Source organism: Nycticebus coucang, chromosome 6 (assembly GCF_027406575.1).
Source record: "Nycticebus coucang isolate mNycCou1 chromosome 6, mNycCou1.pri, whole genome shotgun sequence".
NCBI classification, from domain to species: domain Eukaryota; kingdom Metazoa; phylum Chordata; class Mammalia; order Primates; family Lorisidae; genus Nycticebus; species Nycticebus coucang.
In genome coordinates this window covers 94,888,090-94,908,651 of record NC_069785.1, presented here as the reverse complement: position 1 = coordinate 94,908,651, position 20,562 = coordinate 94,888,090, and the positions used below count along the sequence as shown (strand labels likewise).

General features: G+C 38.3%; 1 protein-coding gene across 2 annotated transcripts in view; it reads right to left on the bottom strand.

Annotated features, from left to right (window-relative positions):
- Positions 1-2,536: 2,536 nt before the first annotated feature.
- LOC128588008 (annexin A10) overlaps positions 2,537-20,562 on the bottom strand; it is a 55,781-nt gene continuing 37,755 nt past the window's right edge. For both annotated transcript variants that reach the window (XM_053594573.1, XM_053594572.1), the window contains 9 exons: positions 18,361-18,474; positions 16,537-16,627; positions 15,505-15,584; positions 11,251-11,304; positions 11,068-11,161; positions 9,532-9,627; positions 7,252-7,310; positions 4,862-4,984; positions 2,537-2,765 (listed from right to left, as the gene is read on the bottom strand). In XM_053594573.1, coding sequence (XP_053450548.1) covers positions 2,697-2,765; positions 4,862-4,984; positions 7,252-7,310; positions 9,532-9,627; positions 11,068-11,161; positions 11,251-11,304; positions 15,505-15,584; positions 16,537-16,627; positions 18,361-18,474 — 780 coding nt within the window. In that variant the 3' untranslated portion in view covers positions 2,537-2,696. The remainder of the gene's footprint in view (positions 2,766-4,861; positions 4,985-7,251; positions 7,311-9,531; positions 9,628-11,067; positions 11,162-11,250; positions 11,305-15,504; positions 15,585-16,536; positions 16,628-18,360; positions 18,475-20,562) is intronic.

The following is a 20,562-nucleotide window of genomic DNA, read 5'->3' as shown; positions in this document are numbered from 1 at the left end:
TCAGCAGAAAGATCTACAGTCATTCTAATATTCTTCCCTTTGTAAGTTATGATTTTCTTGTGTCTGGCTGCTTGCAGGATTTTCTCTTTCATATAAACTTTGACAAAGTTAATTATAATGTGTCTAGAGGATGCTTTATTTGGATTGTGTCATGCAGGGGTTCTGAAGCTGTCTGTTAAATGAATTTCAGTATCTCTTGCTATGTTTGGAAAGTTTTCCTCTAAAATCTCTTGGAGTAGAGCATCTGTGCCTTTCAGATCATTCTCATCTCCTTGAGGAATTCCAATAAGGTGAATGTTTGATTTTTTGGAGCATTCCCACAACTGTCTCTGGGAATGATCCATCATTGCTCTCCACTTCTCTTCATCTCTGGGCACTTGGGAGCATTCAAAAGCTTTGCCTTCAATATCAGAGATCCTTTCTTCTGCCCGCTCGGTCCTATTTCTGAGGGATTCTGTTGTATTTCTCAGGTCTTCGAGGGATGCAACTTCTTGCCTCAATTTGTCAAAATCTTTGATGATTTTATCTTTGCATGCTTGAGACAGCTTTTGAATTGCTTCTTGAACTTCTAATTCCAATTTTACTTCAATTCTGTTAATCTTATTTGCTATCCAAATTCTGAACTCAATTTCTGTCATCTCAGCTATTTGTTTAAGAATGGATCTTCTGTGTGTCTCCCTTGTCATGCCTTGCAGGAATAGATCTACTCTGGTTATTCACGTTGCCCAAGTTTTTCTGCTGTTTCCACCCCATAATTATTTTTCACCATTTGTTTAGACAGGTAAGGTGGAATTAAATTGAGGGCTCCTGGAGATGTAATTAACCAGCCTTTTACCAGAGTTCTGGGACTGTCGACTGCAGCTTTCCCCCTATGGCTTTACCAAGGTCCCATTCAGTACTACAGCCTGAAACTCTGGGGTCCCACTTGGTATGATGTGGCTAGCTGAGTCTTTCTTGTATTTAGCTAGACTCTGACCAATCCCAGTGGGTCAGTGACTTTGGGTTGAAATCTCAAGCTGTGGAGGAATACAAGCAATTAGGACACCCTGCCCCCTACTGGCAATAACTGAGAGAGAAGAATCAGACCCTGCTCTAAAACACAACTAGGGTATAACCTTGAAGAGTCCCCAGTTGATTGCCCCAGATTAAGAGTTCCAAACCAAATGTCCTGCTCAGCACAAACACAGATCAAGTGGGAGTTTTCAAAAGGTCTCCAACAACTGACAGCAGGTATCCACTGGCAGTTCAAGTGTGACTCATCCCAGTGGTCTGTGGAGTCTGAAAGGCCTGCCCAGCAAAAGAATTATTCCAGGGAGGCTGGTGCGTCACTGTCATCCCTAGTCACTGTTTACTCCATAGGGCTGCAGCCAAGCTCTCTCTAATACTCAAGTACACCAGGTATTTGCACCTAAGTCAAAGAGGAGACAAGGCCTCCCTGACCCGGTCATCTCACTGTGTGATCTGGAGGTGGGAAGAGTTCAGTCCTAATTCCCTCCAGTGATCATTAGAAACTGGGGAGTATTCCACGTGTGTCTGTACCCAGCTGGGGGTTACCGTGGAGGAGTGTGGTTCTCTCCCTCAGAGACGATGCCTCTGCCTTGGCCACACTACACCTCTAGAATTCCTGCAGGTCAGGTCAGGTTCCCTCTGTGTTCCACAGAATTGTGAAGGTGTCTCTCCCAAATTTGACCCCTTGAGAGGGACTGTAGAGCTGCCACCACTGTCAGGGGTGGTGCTGCCGATCTCGGGTACTGCTGTATGCCAGTTGCAGAAGCTGGGCAGGGAATCAGGGAGCTTGTGGGCAGTGCCTGCTGGGAGCAGAATTGGGCGGAATCCCGGCAGTCCCTGGTGGTCGGTGGCACAGTCCTGCGCTATGCTCTTTCCAACACAGGGCAAGTTTCTTTCCCCTTGTGACTCCACACCTCTATTAAAGTTACAGTTTCAACAAAACTGCTCCACAGCCCATGAGATGCCTGCACTAGCAAAAATCTGCCAGACCCTCCAGATTCTGCAGAGCGTAGTCTTCCAGACTACTGGAGAGGGGGGGAGGGTGGACTGGTTGGGAGAATATTAGATCAACTTTTGTCCCAGGCAAGAGACTGCCTGAGCTTGCAGTGGTATCTCGCTGCGGAGAGAGTCCAGCCCTGAATCGTTCTCTCCCCTTCAGTGAAACAAAACATCCTCTGTTCACTAGTCACCTCAAGCATCTCTCATGGTGGAGGGGAATGGTTCCCATCCTCTTTGGGATGATTTTTGTACTCGAAATTTGTTTCCTTGGGATAATGGATAGGAATAATGCAAACCTATCACTCCTCTCTCCTGATCTTCCACTTTATTGAGTTGGTTCTGTCCATTACTTCTCCCATTAGACGGGAGCCTCTGCTGAAAGCTGGCTTCAGTCAGCCATCTTACCTCTTCCTGATGGTTTGCATTTAGATAAAGTTATTCCAATGCAACTATTACATCGTTTCATTATGCACTGTATATATAATTGCTGATTAGATAATAGGCAAATGCAGTATCATATACATTCATCGATAATTTTTATTTTTAGCTTGGAATAATTTCACAAAAAAGAGAGAGTATGATTCTATATTTTAATTATGCTGCTAGTTATAACTGAAATTTGTCATAAAATCTCCATTTGGATGTGTTGATGAAGAGGACTGAATAGTCCCTCAGACCCTCCTCTTCATTTAGTAGTCTTCCATGTCCCCAGCACAGAGAGCTAGCAGTGCTTTCTCATAATGCCCCGAAGCAAAGTTCTGAAAAGACAAAATATGATGCACTTGAAATAAAGTCATTTATTCTTTTTTATTAAGTCTTTTGTACATAGATCATAAATACATTTATGCCCATTTCCGTGTGTTGATTATTTGTACAAATTGGAGTGCTTACATCATACTAAACAGCAGAGCTTTCATCTCATTTACCCAATTATAGCATTAGGACATAGTGTTTCTTTAAAAGAAACTCAATTCCTCTGAGCTGCATTATGACAGAACCATGGGCTGTTAGCCTTGCCAGAATTATTTATTTTTCTCATTGAAACATTTAGTATTTCCTAAACATTAGTCTCAATGTAAGTTGTTGAAAAATAATAGCAGTTATAAGTAATAGTATGCAGTTTATATAAAGTTGATTGAATCGACTATATATCATTGTATATTTATATGAATAATAATTTGAATGAGAATTTAATCTTTTATTCAACTTAATAAGGAAGTGCCTTAAGATGATTATTATAACAAATCAGTAATTGTAATTACTAGAGAGAAAATTGACACTACGACTTAAAAGGTTTTTAAGTTTATATTTACTAATGCAGCAATTCTACCTCAAGAAATATATTAAAGAAAGTTATTATTAATGAATGATGAGAACAAATATTTACACTAAAAATATGTACAGCATAATATTATGAGTAATAGCTAAAACTGAAAAGCAATATATAAATATGAGAGGTAGTTTATATACTTTACAGTTTTATACAATGGGATACCATGGTTCAATAAAAATATCCCGGTAGTCAGTAAAACATATTATTATTTATGTGTTCTAAGAAAAAGAAGATTCAAGCTTCTGTAACAATTGTATAATCTGGGTGGCTTAGAAACAGTAGGAATTTATCTCTCACAGTCCGGAGGGTGGCAAGGTCCAGGTCCAGGTCCACCAGATTGAGTTGGTGTTTCCCGAGGGCTGCTTCCTGTGGACAGCTGCCCCCTCACTCTAAATTCACAGGGCAGAGAAACGAAGGCACTGCCTTGGGCCTATCTTATAAAATAAATACTTCCATACTTCCATTTATGGTATCCACATTCATGACTTAATCATCTCCTTAAGGTCCTGTCACCTTGGGGATTATAATTTCAGCACGTCAATTTTATGGGCACACAAATATTCAGACCATAGCAGCGCCTACCAAAAAATTTTGTCAGTGATTGTCTATGATAGAAAATTAAAGAAATTTGTATTTTCTTTTTGCTGTCTTCTACGGTTTCTATATTTTCCCAAAAATTCACAGAAAAAAGTACATATTATTATAAAACTGATCTTTGTCAAAAATCAACTATCAGATTAAAGTGTTCTTTTACACAAAGTTGTGTAATTATAATTCACTACTTTCAATGCATATGGCAAGTGCATTAGTTATATCCAAATGTTAGCAGACACTGAGTTGTGCTTAATTACAGAAAACTAATCATCTAGAGGATACATTTTGTATGACAAGGATTTCTCAATGGAAAATATTTATTAACACTTGAAGAGTTCGGGGCTTTGAAGGTGCAAGTGAGGAGAGTAGACTTCTCTTCACTGCTCCATCACTTCTTACTCTTGGAGACCACTTTACCTTCCCAAGAACCTACAAAGTCTTCTGGATCATGTGGCATCTTGGTTCTTTGGTCAGTGAGTTGTTTCTGGATCACTTTTTCACTAAACTCAAAAGCCATTCCTTGCGATTAAAAATTTCAGCGGAAAACAATGTCAACAAAGTAACAGCACCTAATTATGTGCAAAATATAAGTCAGGACATGTTCTTAGGTCACTGTGCCTTCTTTAACATCTGATCATACTTCAGAATTCAGTTCTTCAAGACAATTACTGGGCATGAATACTGTACATGACTCTTTTATTTTGCTTCGAACACATCAAAGAGGAATCATTTCTGACATTGAGGTGAAGCATTTTTCTAACTTGGCACCTGTTGGTCTGGAAAGTGTCTGCAAAACTAAGGTGAATTATCCCTGTCTAAATATTTATTTAACTGTTCAGATTCCACCATGAAGTTTAAATGAAGCTCATATCTAAGTTACAAAAGAGATAAAACACAGCCAAAATAAATTATGTATAGAAGACTTACTTTGATATCATGAAATAGAGATTTTCCATATTGCTCTTTGTAATGTTTTCTTATGGTCAGCAAGTCTATTTCACTTCTGGCAATTAGAATCCTGATTATGGTTTTATTATGGAAACCAAAGTCCTACAAAATACAGAAAGTGGGGATGAAAACATGATGCCCTTAAGTAAGTGCCCAGTGGACGCACATCTTTTTTGAAGCTTCTCTCACTGTATCCCTCACCCACTAGCATCATTGTCCACCCTGCACCCAAGTCAGATCCTGAGAGCCACCTCTGTGATTCTTCTCTCTCCCTTACTATGTATTGAAAATAAATGATTCTCTTCTATTTTACTATTTAAATGCTTTTTAATCTCTATTCTAGTGCCACCACCTCGACTCTGACCAGTGCCATTTCACCCTATTCTGTAGTAGTTACTTCCTCTTTTCAGCCTTGCCAACCTTCACACTACATTACAACGTGCAAACCTGATCATGTGGGCTTTCCAGGTGAAAATTCTTCCTGGGGCGTGAGAAATCTGAACCTCAGTTAGATGCACATTGATAGGTCTAAAACTGCAATTATATTTTCGTTATTCTATTCATTATTTAAAAATTGTAAAAAAAAAAGTCCAGGCTCTTCAAATATTTGTTTATTTAAATTCAAATACTAAAAAAATGCAAACTCAATGTTTGTGCACCTACCCCAGAAGTAATGTAGCCTGATACATTCAGTTTCAAATTATCTTTCCAAATGGAGGAATGATGACATCTGGCGGCCAGAAAACATACTCTACTTTTTAAAGTTTGAATGTTTGGATGCAGATCTACTAAAAAACTTTTAATAACTTGAAGTGATTGAAATGAATGATATAGCCAAGTGTCAAAATTTAAATTATATATTATTCATTTAGACTAAACTAGAGAAAAATATGAATGTTTTCTTTGGTTTGGGGGCAGCTGAAAACAGCTTTTCAACTAATATTTGACACCTGAAAGTCTTTATATTTCAAAAATTTGATTTCTTGAATGTACAATCCCTCTGTTTATCTCCAAACAATTTATGAGTATACACATCTTACTTTCTGCCTTATATCACACGCACATGGCAAGGATGCAGTTTTTTTTATTATTAGAGTAAGTAGCCCTGAATTTGGGTAGTCACTCACAAGTAAAGCTTTATTCTGTCATCGCAGTACTTGGCTCTTTGGAGAAGGAAACTGTTGAAATCATCCTGTAGCATTGCTCAATACACTATTTCACATACATTTTTAATCAAATTAACCTTTTCTACTTGGAAATAGAAAAAAAGAAAAGCAGAGGACTGTGACCACCATTGATCATCCTCCTACATTCTGAGATTGCATAAGGTCATCTGGACATAAGATATATAATAAAAGATTCTTGGGCAGCACCTATGGCTCAGTGAGCAGGGCACCAGCCCCATATACCAAGCGTGGCAGGTTGAAACCCAGTCCCGGCCAAACTGCAACAACAACAAAAAATAGCCGGGCATTGTGGCGGGCACCTGTAATCCCAGCTACTCAGGAGGCTGAGGCAGGAGAATCGCCTAAGCCCAGGAGTTGGAGGTTGCTGTGAGCTGTGTGACGCCACGGCCCTCTACCGAGGGCAATAGAGTGAAACTCTGTCTCTACAAAAAAAAAAAAAAAAAAGATTCTTGACCAGTAGCATTCTTTCCCAGCATGTTGGCTACTTTCCAGAAGTTTTCCTGCAAAAATCAGTTTGAGAAATAAACACTCTGGTTTAGTTTGGCCTTTTTTTTTATTTTTTGGATAGAGTCTCAGTCTATTGCCCTAGGTAAAATGAATGCTCCAAAGGATGTGTGACTGACTATCATACTAAAGTATGGAAAACATCCCTATTTATTTGCAAAAATAGCTTCAGAGTTTATTGTAGTCTAGCCATCTCTTTAAGCACTTTTTGAAAAATAACACTTTATGTTTCAACCCAGCGACATTATTTTGAGGAATACAGCAATTTCTTGCTTAGAGTTAGCAATGTTTTGAATTTTCTACTTGATGCCATGCTTTGTACTTGCATATGTGTGATCTAATGGGGCTTTGGAAATACGCAAAAACATTTGAATTTACCAGTTCCTGTAGGAGTTAAGCTCTAGACTACATAGGACAATAGACCTCAGAGAACCATATTTCAATACTTTCTGTATTTTGATATAGAAAACAGACTGTCATGCTTATTTGACTGGTATTATTTTTGGTGTAGAACATAATTTTTTTCTACCTTGGGTGTATTTCCTTAGACATGCATGTGTTTATATTCAAGTTCAAAAAAAGAAATCAAAAGTTAAGTAATGGAAATAAAATTAATCTTTCGAGAAAATAGTCATAATTTCTGGAGAAATTTTAACCATATGCATGTTTCTTACTTACATGGATTGCACTATGTAATCTATTAGCAAAATAGGCTGGTTTGTCTCGAACACAAAGAACTAGAAGAAATCAGAGAGTAAAGAAGAAACATTGAGAATGATATTATGCATTTTCTTTTCTTTAACAACTTAAGAAACAACAAAAACACTTTTTTGTCTGTTAGGAACCTCGCACTGCATTGCAACTTCAACTCTTATGATAATATTAACACCTTAACCAGAGAAAAATATAAAGCAACAATACTACAATATTTCAAGAAGATTTTCACTTGGTCTATCTTCACCTCTTCAATTCCTTCATATGGTCTAATGAAAAAAAATTATCCTCTTAATCTGAAAGCTTCAAAGAGATCTAAATTTCAGCATTATTACAGATTTTTATTAGCGTAGGAGTCAGTGTGATGCAGCCCCCACACACTTCATTCTTCTTGAATGCTATTTTTAAGTTCCTGATAGATTTGTCAGTAGATCTGAAGTCTCTTAAGGAGAAACTATATGGATCATAACTGGTCTGGACCAGTTTTAGACGTCATCTAGAAGAACTGCTATGGCATTGGAGCACCTAGCACGTAATCAACAAATGTTGTTGACGAAGGTCAGTTGATGGTCATAGACATTCAATAGTGTTTATCTGAATCAATAAACAAAGTAATACTTGAATGAGTAATACACCAGAGGCTATAACTTCCGGCCAAAACAAAATCACCATAAGGGTGTTTTCTGTGTAGTTCAAGTAATAACTTTAGATAATGATGTTTTCTCTTCTTGATAGAACCCCATAATTGCTCTTAAGTTACTGTTAGAAAGTAAACTTCTCCAGGGAAGGGGCTATTGTTGTTTTGCTGTTCTCTCTGCAGTGCCTAAATCAGTGACCAGAACAGTAGGTGCTCGAAATGCTTATTGAATAACTAAATGAACCAGTTAAAACATTTCTTAGTATTTCTGATGTCTACTTTTCCTCTCTTATGCCCACTGCTTTATGGCAGTGGAAAGAGAGCAATCTTGAGATTCAGAAACCTGACTTTTAGCCATAACTTTGTTGATAAGAAGCTGATAGACTCTGGAGCAATCACTTAACTGCCTTATGGTTTGCTTGTAAAATGAGCAATTTTGATGTGATACATGTATATAATTACATTTTGTTGACAATTTGCTGGAAATGTCCATGTTATTCTCACAAAACAGACATAAATAGTCATATCTTGTATGTTATTTTAGGGTTTTCCCAAAACCCATTCAACCAATCTTGTGGAACCATTTCTAAAACTCCTCCATCAGATAAGCTATCACATTGTCGTCTCTCAGCTTCCATGTTCATGTCTGTCTCTGTCATTCTAGGAAGGGAAAGTCCCAATATTCATTTATTCAACAAATATCTGCTATGGGGATATTCTTACGATAGTAGATTATTCATCTACTATGGGGATATTTCACAAGGACTCCTGAACTTAATCCCTAAAATGTGTGCTGTCAAGCCACCGTGCAGCACAAGATAAAAGGCAGGTAGTTTTGCTGTAGTTTTTCTGATATCACCTATGGAGAGACATCTTTTTTCATTTAGGAAAGAATAGGGGTGGCAATAATGGTGCAGCTCTCCTAATAGTCTGAGGGAATCATTATGTGCCAAACCTCTTCTATGGTAGGATTTACTCCTAAAAGTAAATATATAAGAGACAGTGACAAAAACAAAAACAGACAACAAAAAGCACTTTTCTTCTTGCACAGAAGAAAACCACATGGCTAGCATTTCTCTGCTCTTGGCCAAGGGAATGGAAGTCAGTAAATGCAAAGTGTACTGAACACTCTGTGTACTGAACTGTGAGCAGCCAGGCACAGAGTGTCTGAGACCTCCATTTCCGTGTGTGACCTCTGACCCAGTTGGCAGGGAAGAGTCTCCGTTCATTACAGTCCTAGTTATCAGTCTGTGTCTTGTATCAGGAGCTGGTGAACTTTTCTTCTATAAAGTTCGCACTCCTTTTAAATAATGAAATTCAGGGGAAAATGACCTCAGTCAAGATGTTACTCATGTACTTTTCATTCAGTGAGAGCCAGGCAGTTTTGTGCATATGCAAGGGTACATGTCAAATCTATTAAGAGTAGAGCATAAATGTCTTAACTCAATAAGTGATTAAGTGAGCTAAGGCTATGTTAAGTATACGCTGTAAGTATTCCAAATTGCACATAAAATCAGAATATTGTACCCCATAAATGCAATAATGTACACAGTTATGATTTAATAAAATAAAAAGACCTGCTGTACTCCAAATAAATTATCACTTACCAATTGCAACTAGCAGCTCCTGAAAGTATCCATCATAGCATTCTCTGATGGTATCTACTATGTCTCGCCCAGAAATACTTTGAAATTCCTGGAAAACTTCACCATATTGGGTAAGTCAAAGGAGGTTTTGTAAATATTATAAATTTAAATTTATATCCATTAGCAAATATCCATTAGGTTGCTATACATAGTGAAGATATTTTCTCTAACTGAAAAACACTAAAGCTATTGGTTTTGTTTGATAGGACTATTGTCTGAAACAAACACATGAACTCTGAATCAGCAGAGTCAGCATAAATCCTGAAATTCAAAGACATGTTATTACTCTGGTCCCCTGGAGAGCAACTGCTACTTCTAGGGAGACCATTACCTCATTTAATTTAAATTGAGGGGAAGCAGGTGTCAAAACTTTAAGGACCAATTTTTTAGGGTGTATATAATAGACTTATGTCAACAGTAAACTTTCTACTATAGCTTAAATATTACAATTAAGTATAAAAGTCCTCAGAGCAATGATTGAAAGAATGATCATAAATTCCAAGAAATGGATTCTGAGAAATGGAGAATCATCAATCATCTTTAGGGCATAGATTACAGTTTCTTTTCTTTTTTTTTTTTTTTAATTTGGCCGGGGCTGGGTTTGAACCCACCACCTCAGGCATATGGGACCGGCGCCCTACCCGCTGAGCCACAGGCGCCGCCCCACAGTTTATTTTCTTAAAATTTTGCTAAACTAAGCTTCCTCATTCCAAGAACTTACTTATCCGGCTTTATCCCAGGAAACTTTTAGTTCACATTCATTCTTACAGCAAATTAGAAGCAAGGAGGTTTATTGTTATGATGATGATGATGATGATGATGTTATTACCTCTTATTCATATATAAAGTAAAGCAGTGTGACTTAGGTTAGAGGAGGCTATCTTTAGGGTTTATTTATAGAATTTTGTGTGTTTCATATACAAAAAAAAATTTAAATAAGGGAAAAAGAAAGATGCAACACTTTAAGAAAGTCAAGCAAAGTACAAAGTAATCTGACTGCATCCTCTAAGACCAACAAGTCACTACTTACACCCACAAATCAATAATAATAACCTTGATGTGTTAAATTGTATCTACTACACACTTTTCAAGATAACATATAATATGCATGATCAAAAGTAGCTTATATATTTGAGTAAGTTCTTCATCAAAAAAAGAGATAATGTGCTCAGTATTTGAATGTTACATAATTCAGTCACTGGAAAAAATGATGGAGAAAATTTTATCCCTTAGTGACATCAATAAATGGTGTGTGTCACCAATTGTAACTAGCAGCTCCCGAAAGTATCAATTGTAACATTCTCTGATGGCATCTACTGTGTCTTGCCATTGGAGATATATAAATAAAATTCAAAAATACCGTAAGTACCTTTGAGATGACTGACTTTTTTCTCTATTTCTATGCAACAATTTTATTTTTAAAAAACAATATTTAACTAGTTGCTTTTCATTATATAATCAGCTGAATGGCTTAAAAGAACCCCCCTGAATAGTTACCTAGCCACAGCTGCTGGTAGCTCTTGCTGCACAGGACTACCTGCAGCATGGTCTTATGCTCCCCTGTCTTCTGCTGGCAGGCTTCCCACAAGACCTGAAATGGCACACCCAGGCAGTAGCAAAGAAGCACGCAGACCACTGTACAGAGGTTCTCTACAGTCGGGCTGAGGGGGTTCTAGTTACCATTGCATCCTGGGCAGCCGAGGCAGGGTCTGCATAGCCTTCTTCTCTGGTTCCCTGTGAAGTAAACGCAGGTTTCCCTCATAAATGTTCTTAATACCAGACAGGATTACTGGGACGAAAATCTTTGAACCAAACTGTGGTCATCCTAAGAAAGTTCTGTCATTATTTGGAATAAGATAGTTACCATTTCTTAAATAAACTAGGAAATTTATTTTATTTTTTTGACAGGGTCTTGCTCTGTTTCCCTGGCTTGAGTGCTGTAGTGTCATAGCTCATAGTAACTTCAAATTCCTGGGCTCAGTCAAGGAGGTCTCAGCCTCCTGCCTCAGCCTCCTGAGTAGCTGGGACTACAGGTACCCGCCTCTACACCCAGGTAATTTTTCCATTTTTAGTAGAGACAGACAGGGTGATGCTCTTACTCAGGCTGGTCTCCAACTCCTGACCTGAAGTGATCTTTCCACCTCAGCCCCACAGAGTATTTAGGATTAGAGTGCTAGCCCTCATGCCCGACCTAATTTGGTGTATGTGTACAGCAACTGTGAAATTCTCTGAAAGAAGCCAAGGTGTTTCACTTTTCCAAGTCTCCCTGCAGTATCTTTCCTTTTTTTTTTTTTCTTTTTTTATTAAACCATAGCTGTGTACATTAGTATGATCATGGGGCACCATACACTTGGTTCATAGATCGTTTGACACATTTTCATCACATTAGTTAACATAGCTTTTGTAGCATTTTCTTAGTTATTTTGCTAAGACCTTTACATTCCACATTTACTAGGATTCACATATACCCTTGTAGGAGGGGGACTAATGCAGTATCTTTCCCATCAAATCAAGCACCCACTGGCTGGTAGTGGGCAACAGGAATAGGTTTTAACATTATTAGACAGAAAAGGCACAGAGAAAGAAGTCTTCCTCTAATTTACAAAGTCTGATTTATGCAACAACAAAATCCAGAAATCCAGACTTTGTGGAGAGAGAATACTTTGTAGATTTTTTTTAGCTCCTGCCCCTTTTATCATGTAAACCACAGATAGGGTCCAGTTGATCTCTCAATCAGGAGGGAAGGTGGCTAACAAATACAGGACCCAGAAGGCCCTGAGGAAAAGAGGGGAGAGGGGAGAAGGAGGAGGAGAGGCCTCCTGTTAAAATTCCATCCTCAGTGTTGGAGGTTAGGCCTGGTTGGAAGAGTCTGGGTCAAGAGGATAGCTGGCTCACGAATACCTTGGTGATGTCCTCCCTGTGATGGGTGAGTTGTTGCTTCTGAGTCTCCTGCCCCTGGAGCTCCCTGGAAAGCTGCTCATTTAGCACACTGATAGTGACACAAGAAAAAATTTTTTTTTCTTCTGGGCCACAGTGTTTTATTAGGTCAAGAGACATATGAGTTATATATGATTCATAACCCCCTGGCTCAAAACTAGTGTAAGTTAAATACAACCCACATGACAGTTCATCTATTGAAAGGAGTCTGGCACCCACTTCCCTCTCGCCTGCTTCCTTCCTCTAGCCACGCAGTGCCCACTTCCCATCCATCACCTCCACCACACCTGGAAGTTTCCAGAAGTCCTCACCAGAAGCAGATGCAAGCACCAGGCTTCTTGTGCCGCCTTCAGGACAGTCACCCAAAATAAAACTACCCAGCCTTGGGTGTTCCTTTTTGGCAACACAAACATGGGCTAAGACATCAGACATCAAAAGAAAGAGCTGAGCTTAGAAAGTAATTGGCTAGTTTGCAAGTACAAACAAAAGAGGGGGAGAGAACATTTAGAAATCTGTAGGTTCTGAGAGTTAGAAAGGAGAACCACTTCCTAATCTAAGCAATGTGAGCTCAGATTGAAGGTCATTTCAAAGGCAAAGGCCTTCATGGCTCAACCCTGCAGAAAGACCTAGCTAATTTTATTGTCTCAAAGAGCCTCCAAGGTAGTGCCTTTGAGTTGTAAAAAACAAGAAGGAGCACAGCAGGTGAGGGGTGCAAGGATGCAAAGAAATAAATCACATTTGAGAACTATATCTGGGAAAAAACTTCAGATGTGAGGTCATACAAGGAACTAAGTGGAAGCAAGCAGCGCATGAAACTTTTTAAAGTCTTTCAGGGATTCTCATTTTCAAAGATATCACAAACCCAGATTAAAGGAAAGCAGACTACTTAAGCTTTAGAAAAACTGTGAGGCTTCTAAATTTCCAAAAATTGAGCTGTGAAACAGGTATAGCTCCCAAGGAAGACATAAAGGTATTCTTTGACTTCCTTTTTTTAAGAGACAGAGTCTCACTATGTCACCCTGGGTAGAATGCGGTGGAGTCACAGCTCACAGCAACCTCCAACTCCTGGGCTTAGGCCATTCTCTTGTCTCAGCCTCCTGAGTAGCTGGGACTACAGGCGCCCGCCACAACGCCAGGCTATTTTATTGTTGCAGTTGTCATTGTTGTTTGGCCGGCCAGGCTGGGTTCACACACTTTAGCGGTAACCCCTGAGCTACAGGCTCTGCCCCTTGACTCACACGTTGATGAATGCCGCCCTTCCTTCCGCTGTGAAGTTGAAAACGCGGTTCATGCGTCTAACCGGCAAACCCCGCAGCTTAGCCTGGCCTCCCAGAACACTCAGATGAGCCCCCAGCTGGACAGACTACTTCAGCACCAAGCTTATTTTGTAATGAAGTGTTGAAAAGCTGAGTGTCTCATGTAGTTTACTGAATACTGTCCGTAACACTGAAACTCTGACGACCACGCGCTATGGTGAAGTAGGAAAATGGGAGGTGAAACAGCCAGGGCGGGGTCAGGAGCCGTGGGCGCTCCCCGCACCTGTTCCTGTGAGACCGAGATGATGAAGAACAGGAAGGACCTCTCAAAGCTTGTCAGTAGGAGCCACAGAAATGTGTAGGGTAAAAAAATCCCAGGAACTCAGGTATGGAGACTATTGGGACTAGCGCAGGGCAGAAAAAGGAACAGTAAATAGCGGTGCCCTGGGTGCTGTTCACGCCAGCGCCACCTGTTCCTGAGGACCGCGGGGCGCTCACCTCGCCTCCCCCTGCTACCCTTTGGACCTTTCTCTGTAGAAGGTACTACTTCTCCACCTTTATTCATACTGAAGGGCGAATAATTTATTCTTTTTCTTTAAAGGCAACTATTTTACTTTTTTTAATTTCACATGCTCGTGTACAAAATTCTACTTGTGCCTTTCAGTGAAATTTTTGTAAATACTCAGTTATATTTTGGATGTATAAAGGTAAGATTTAGGGATGCGTAACTACTTGTTTCGTTTTAAACATACATCACACACACACACACACACACACACCAAACCAAAATATCGGCTTTCAAGACATTTTCCCCAGAGGTGGGCTTCTAGATCTCTTTCAGTAATTAAAAGCTGAACACTGACTCCCTTTGGCTTTGCCTTCCTGAATATCTTTGCTAAACAGAATGGTAGGCACATATGAGAGTGTGCTGAAAATGACAGAAAATTATATCTTAAAAATATTATTCATATTACAATGCTAAATAATATGTAGACTGTTTTAAAGCAACGTTAATTGAATGGAAATAATTACATACCATTTAGTCAATACAGATGAATAAGATCTATGTCAAAACCAAAACCTAATTTTAATTTGAAGTAATGTTCCTATTTGGGATAATATATTCCAGTGCCACCAAAGTTTACCAGTAGCACCGAGGATCATAAATGGCATTTGGAGTCTGTAGGATTCAGATAAATTCTGGACTTCTACTTAGTAGCTCTTTAGACAATCAGAGAGCTAGAACCTATGTTTCTTCATTTCTAAAATGGTCCTGAGTATTTATACTGCAAGTGTCTTGTTGTTATTAAGTGGGAAATATGCTTGTCTCCCTGCACAATATGAGGCGCGTAGCAGGGATCTAGAAAAGCTAGTATACCCCTATTTGGTAGTTTTTAAAAATGGAATTAATTGCTAATTACAGTAATAAATTGTAACTTTATAATTCTAATCATTTAATTCCTCTGAAATATATAATTATATATATATATAATATTTGAAACCATTTTAAGTAAGGGAGACTTCTAATTTTTTGAGAATTAGGGCTGGTACATTAGGCATGCTTTCTCTAAAGCCAACTCAAGTTTCTAGCTGAGTAACTTCAACATGGCTTCAGTAAAAGTCATTACACAGAATTTACTACCAAACTATAATATACTTGAATTTTCTCTTCTATGTTTTGGAGGTGATATATATCTAGTTCTTAATAGTACAAAATGGCATGAATTTTGGAATGCCATACCTGGACCAAATTGATAAGGGTGTCTCTGAAGTGTCCGGAGGTCTCTGAGTAAATGTCCTCTTGAAGGTTACTGCTGTATTCTGTATAAGAAACCACGTTAAAGATGTGATTTGTTATGGAACCACGAATCAATGTGCTTTGGATAAGTTAATGTTCTCCAACAAAGTGCAGGAAATATTGCCAATCTCTTGACATTTCTTTGTAAATAAACTGTCCCCAAAGAAAGGTGCCACCTAGTGGCAATGTAGCCATAGGTCTATTCTTTAAAAAGTTATCTTTACTCCAAAATTAAAAAACAGACTTGAGAGTCATTTTATATTCTCCAGTTCTCAAAGTTCAGAGCTTTGCGTTCTGTTGCCATAGACTTCGACAGAGTCCAGCACTTTTCTCCGGTACTCATTTTAATATATTAAGGGAAAGTTGTTACTTCATTCCCCTTGAAAAAGTCTTCTTTTTGTCCAAATGCAACAGAGGTGACTGTCTGAAACATTTTCTTAACATTCAAGGTTATATAACCAGAATGTAATGGAATTTAAGGCATTAAGTTTTTTGTGAAAATCAATATAATTGCCCTGACAACTTTTGAATATGAAAAAGTTTGGTTTTGAGGAATATTACAAGGCTAATGAAATTTATGTAAAGCAAAGTAAATATATTTATGAAGAAAGACTTCACTGAGAGATCTCTGCACTTTGCTTTATTTTGTCTGTTTTGTGTTAGAGATAAAAACTTCCCCTGAGCTGAGGTGCAGGGAACTTCCCTGTCGTAATGAAAACATTCTCCTCAGAGAGACTTGTAATTTTTTTCCTGAATAATTTGCTTAACTTGATTGGGGAAATGTTTCATTTTAGCACACTGACCATCAATTTTACTTAATAGGTTAATTGGTCTTGTGTGTTAATTGGTCTTATATTTCAAATATAAGAAAATTTTTCAAAATATATGAACTAGAATATTTTATGTGCTATTTAAAAATATGAAGTTCATATATGAGTGAAATATATTCATTTATATATATATATATTTCCTTACGCAAACCGTAGGCTTCTCTCATTTGAAAAATTTCTCTATTTGTTCTTGAGGCTAATATATCAATGAGGCAATTCTCATCTGTGCCTGCTCCCTGGAAAAATAAAAGAAGAGAGAAATATAAAAGCATTTTTATTGGGAATAACAGCGCACCTTATGAAGAGCAGCAGGACCCAGCATACTCAGGGTCTGCTGAGTATGGCAGAAAGGAAAGGATGTTTGGGACAAAGACTCAATGTCAGTCTGGCTATACCATTTACTTAGGAGATAATACATTTATTATCTGAAGGACACTGTTCCTTCCTTTACAATAAAACTGCATATGTATTTCTAAACAATGTGAAAAAAATGTTTAAGCAATGCTCACGGCAGTGAGGATTTCCATTTGCTGTCGGAATATCAGTTTTTTAGTAAGATGCAATTAGAATATAGATATTCTCATTTTCCAAGAACATTTTAGGGATCTGTCTCTTCTTCTCCCTAGATGTGGAATTTTGTACCATTTGCCTGAACATTTGCTTTCCGTGGTGTCTTACAGTCATGTGCATGTAGTGGCTTGTGACAGCGATTTTACAGACAACACACCTTTTCAGAAAAGCACATTTATCCTTAGCCTTCTACAAACTGTTGATAAAGTATACCAGCCTCATCTAAACAACAACATGTGACCTTATTCTTGTAATATTTAGTCACATAATTTTGCAAGAGGTAGAAATCAATGAGATATTTATTAAAAGTGATTAAAGTTCGGGTGGTGCCTGTGGCTCAGTTGGTGGGGTGCCGGCCCCATATACCGAGGGTGGCGGGTTCAGGCCCGACCCCAGCCAAAACTGCAACCAAAAAATAGCCGGGCGTTGTGGCAGGTGCCTGTAGTCCCAGCTACTCAGGAGGCTGAGGCAAGAGAATCGCTTGGCCCCAGGAGTTGGAGGTTGCTGTGAGCTGGGTGAGGCCACGGCACTCTACTGAGGGCCATAAAGTGAGACTCTGTCTCTACAAAAAAAAAAGAAAAAAAAAGTGATTAAAATTCACATGAATTTTAGGCAATTCCTATTCTGATCAGTAAGCGTGATGGCTGAAATCCATGTTCCTGTAAAAATTTTTTCCTGTTGCCACTTTCCTGTTACACACTGTTCACCTATCATGGATCTGGTCATTGGCAAGCATCATAGTGGAATATTTCAACACTTGTGCAGGAGTTTCATATCAGCATTTGGAAGTAAAGACCCTCCCTCGCTGTTCCCCGTCCCTATCTAACAAAATCTTAACAGATCCGTAGCCAATTTATTTCATGGACATGACTTTCCCATAAGAAAGGGGTATTATAATCCTACAAAAGTAAAACTGTGATAGATTTGAGCAATTGTTTTTGTAAAAGACTAACTGAAGTTCATAAAAATAAAGATGTTACCTATACACTATCTGAATCAATACCCTATTTTGACTTGAGCTAAATTTTAACACATAATTTTAAAAGATTTACATGATTTTTAACATATTTTTCTCAATATGAAAATACATATTGAGAACAGGCAGATCTGAATAGCCTTGGAGGCTTAATGATTCTTTCCTTTTGGTAGCTTAACGTGGACCTGGCTCAGGAAGTCTGAGTCTGTAAACAGAACTGCTGACTCCAGCCACTAGTTTCTGGAGGCCCCACTTGCTAACAAGGCCACTTCCTCTGACCATGTTATTTTCACTGTTACATCACTGCTTAGATATTCCCTCTGCTCTCTTTAATCTCGTACATGTATAGGAGTGTCAGGGAATAATTTCCCCTCTGGGAATATTGGCCAATAGCTGTTACAGGTTACTTTTGGGTCAGATCACCTTCATGGCGTGCCAGAGTTCATGAGCATCATAAGATGGTGGGGGGTACATGAGACCAACCATCACCTCCTTGAAGTGATGTGAAAGCTTCTCTTTCAGATCCCCAATCAGGTCCTATGGAGGAAAAAATAAATATTTTTATTACATCAGTTCCTAAACCAAAGATGGGATAATTGGAGAAAATTTTCTAGGAAGATTTACTTTTCCACATCATTTTACATAAATGTGAAAGCCAGAATCTGGAATTTCTCATTGATTAAGTTTTTAGGGCCAAAACTGAGCAAATCCAAATCTGTGGTCTTTCCAGGGTTTAGTAATTTCTGCAATTCTATTTTTTATGTCATTTTTGATTAGCAATCAATGTATTATTCAGAAAAGATGCTTTAAAGTTGTATGGTTATCTAAATAATTTATGAAGCAAGAGAATAAATATAACATTTTTGTCATCTGTTAAAAACTTCCTATGTCTTAAATTTATTTTTGAGTTAAAAGAGTTTCTATTTTATTGAGATACAATACACAAGGTCTGACAATTAAGTTTGTGAATTTGCCATGTGCACTTACATTGGAAGCACTGTACAAACAACTTAGTGATGTTTCATAACCTTGGTATATCAGTCAATCATTGTCTCTCAGCTGTGTTCATGTTGTCATGTGGCGGTGTCTTTCTGAGAGGCATTCGCTATTGTTGTGTGTTTTGTGTGAGTTTGTGATAATGTCAGAGCTTGAATTAGAGCAACAAACAGTAAATTTCTTGTTAAACATAGCAAGAATGAAAGTGAAATCAGGAACACACTAGCCCAAGTTCATGGGAATAACGGCCCGAAGAAAACAGCAGTGTACAAATGGATTAAACGTGTTTCTGAGGGGAGAGAAAAACATCACCAATGAAGAGAAGTCAGGGCTGCCAGTAATGAGCAGAAGTGATAAAAACGTTACAAAAATTCATTGAATTGTGAGTCAAAATCTTCAGCTGCCTGTGAAAATCATAGCAGGCCAATTAAATCAATAGATAAACAGGAAAATCTTAACTGAGAATCTGGGCATGAGAAAGGTGTGGCTCTTGCATCACAACAATGCACCAATGCACACAGCACTTTCTGCAAGCCAGTAAACAAATATCTGTATTGGAACACACTCCCTACTCACCTGATCTGCCCACACAATGACTTTTTTCTTTACCTGAAGTTAAAGGAAATATTCACAGCTAGAAGACATTTTGATGACATTCAGGACATCAAAGGTAATATGACAACAGCTCTGAGGACCATTCCAGAAAAAGAGTTCCAAAATTGCTCTGAAAGGTGAACTAGGCACTGTCAGTGTACAGCTTCCCGAGGGGATACTTCAAAGGTGATGGTAGTGACATTCAGCAGTGAAGTATGTGGCAATTTTTTTAGGATGGGTTTGGAAACTTAATTTTGAGACTCATATGTACAATGAAATGCACATATTTATACATTTGTGATGCCATTAAAACAACCAATATATTAAATATTTTCATAACATTCAGAAATTCTTGTGCCTCTGTGCTGTCTATTCCTCTTTTCAACTGAGATCTCCAGGCAACTATGATTTGTGTCATTATAAATTAGTTTGCATATTTTAGAGTATTTTATAACTGAAATTAAGCACTATATATTATTTTTGCCCATTTTTATAACTCAGTATAATAACTTTTGATATCCACATGTTTTATATGCTTCAGTATTTCATTTTTATCTCTAGACAAGTAATATTCTGCTGCTGTGTGGCTGTATCACTGGTTAAATCATTCACATGGTGATGGACATTGGGTTGTTTCAAGATTTTAGCTATCATAATAAATCTGCTGTAAGCATTCATGTACAAATCTTTTTTGAGAAAGAGTCTCACTCTATTACTCTGAGTGGAATGCTGGGTGTCATACCTCACAGCACCCTCAAACTCCTGCCCCTGCCTCCTGAATAGCTGCCTGATCTTCCTGCCTCTGCCTCCTGAGTAGCTGGGACTACAGGTTCCCAACACGATGCCTGGCTAGTTTTTCTATTTTTAGTAGAGACAGGGTCTCCCTCTTGCTCAGGCTGGTCTCAAACTCCAGAGCTCAAGCAATTCACCTGCCTCGGCCACCCAAAGTGCTGGATTTACAGGCATGAGCCACAACACCCAGCCTTCATCTTCATAAAGTAACATGTTTATTTATATTTATTTAGGAAATCACTA